The 2,049-nt window shown below is 56.6% G+C and overlaps 1 protein-coding gene across 1 annotated transcript in view; it reads left to right on the plus strand.

The window, feature by feature from the left end:
• Nucleotides 1-2,049, plus strand: part of OSBP2 (oxysterol binding protein 2) — a gene marked incomplete at its 5' end in the record, with an annotated part of 27,448 nt that overhangs the window by 23,261 nt on the left and 2,138 nt on the right. Inside the window, 2 exon segments of the mRNA XM_010018674.1 lie at nt 913-1,033; nt 1,702-1,805. Of these exon segments, the coding sequence (XP_010016976.1) occupies nt 913-1,033; nt 1,702-1,805 (225 nt within the window).

Below are 2,049 nucleotides of genomic sequence, written 5' to 3' on the forward strand. Positions count from 1 at the left end.
GAACTTCCCTTGGATGCTGCATGTGCTGCTCAGCCCAATGCACTGAGCAAAGCGTTGATAATCTTGTGCCTGAAATCCCGTTATCCAAATAGGATTGTCTCCTGCTGGTGACAGTGGGGTTTAACGGGGAGCTCTTTGCTCTCCTGTTTGTAATCCAGCAGTTTGGGGTGCTCAGACTGGCGTTCCCTAGGTGCAAATAAGCTCTGAGCTCGGTGGTTGGTGGGTTCTGTAGTGGATGCTGTGTTTTGTGCCAAGTGATCTTGTGTGAGGGCAGAGCCCCGTGGATGTGACGTTCTGCTCTCACCTTGGCTTTAGGCAGCTTTTCCAGTGCAGGGGGATGTGAGCACTGTCCCTTTACAAGTCACCTAAAGGGGCTCCAGGAAACCTGAAGAGGGGATTTGGACAAGGACCTGTAGACACAGGACAAGGGGAATGGCTTGAAACCGCCAGCGGGGAGACTGAGATGAGCTCTGAGGCAGAAGCTCTTCCCTGTGAGGGTGCTGAGGCGCTGGCACAGGGTGCCCAGAGAAGCTATGGCTGCCCCATCCCTGGCAGCGTTCAAGGCCAGGTTGGACCCAGGGTCTTGGAGCAACCTGCTCTAGTGGAAGGTGTCCCTGCCTGTGGCAGGGGTTGGAGCTGGAGGAGCTTCAAGGTCCCTTCCAACACAAACACGGTGTAACATTTTGCTAACAAGTCTCAGCAGATCCTGGCAGGAGCTTGGTTCACCTCCTTTTGCTGCTGGGGAACCTCATGGGAGGCCACCCCGATGCCCAGGAGAAGAGCAAGGTGTTCATGTCAGCGCAGCGGAGCATCCTTAGGTCCAAAGCTGGCATGGAGCTTTCGCTGTGAGCACTCACCAGGACTCTCTGGTGCTGGTGGCTGTCTCTTACGGGCTGTTTCTCCCCTCCTCAGGTGAGCCACCACCCCCCTGCCGCCGCCCATCACGTCTACTCCAGGCGAGGATGGACGTTGTGGCAGGAAATCACCATCGCCAGCAAGTTCAGGGGCAAATACCTCTCCATCATGCCACTGGGTAGGTGACACGCGAAGGGTTGGGGCTTGCTTTTATTCCTGCACTGCTCATGCAATACCCAGAGGTTGAAGCAGCGTAATGGTCCCTTGGGCTCACACAAGACTCAGTGAATTCCACCCCGGAAGCAGGGATTGGTGCTCCTGATGACAGACAACCTGGTGCTAACTCATCCCCCCTAGAAATGGATATATCAGCTGCAAAGGCGCTGTGTTGCTTGCTGCTGGCGCCATAGCAGAGGTGCTTTGGAAATATCCTGCTTTCCCATGAATTGTTTTCTCCTGAAGTGATACTTACTGGTTGTTTTACTGCCTGGTTTAACCCCCTTCCCGGCAGCCAGATGCAATAAGCTGCCTCCTTCCAGTGTTCTCTTTTGTCTTCTGCCTGTCCCTGGGCTGAGCAACAAGTGGTTTTGACACTGAGAGTCGACCAGGGAGCACCTTTCTTACCTGCTTTTGAAATGGGTGGGTTTGGAATGTTGGGAAGAGAGCAGAGGCCATGCTGCTCCCTGCCTGCAGCAGAACATGGAGCATGCAGCAAGGGGAGGGATGAATCCAGCCTCAGCCCTGGCAGGGGGCTGATGATGGGAGATGCAGGTAGAGGGGCTGGGTTGGCCCTGAGGACCAGCATGGGGCTGGGGCGGTGCCCACATCCCTGCCTTCTCTCTGCAGGAGCCATCCACCTCGAGTTCCACTCCAGTGGGAATCACTATGTGTGGAGGAAAGTCACCTCCACCGTTCACAACATCATCGTGGGCAAGCTCTGGATTGACCAGGTTGGTGCCTGTGGGTCTGAGGTGATGGGTCCTGCCTGGCCTCGCCTGGCTCTGGCTCTGGGCAGGGGGGCTGGAAGGACACTGCCCTCCTGGGATGTCCCCACCATACTCCTGCCACAATAGGAAGCTGTGCTTCCCTGCAGGGATGGGGCAAAGCTTCCTGGAGCAACTCATGGCTCTTCCCAAGGCCAGCAGCTCCGTGGGGCAGGGTTGGTGGTGGGTTTGACCCCATGGGGGCTGGCTG

This window comes from Nestor notabilis, unplaced genomic scaffold, assembly GCF_000696875.1.
Source record: "Nestor notabilis isolate BGI_N333 unplaced genomic scaffold, ASM69687v1 scaffold15177, whole genome shotgun sequence".
Lineage (NCBI taxonomy): Eukaryota > Metazoa > Chordata > Aves > Psittaciformes > Psittacidae > Nestor > Nestor notabilis.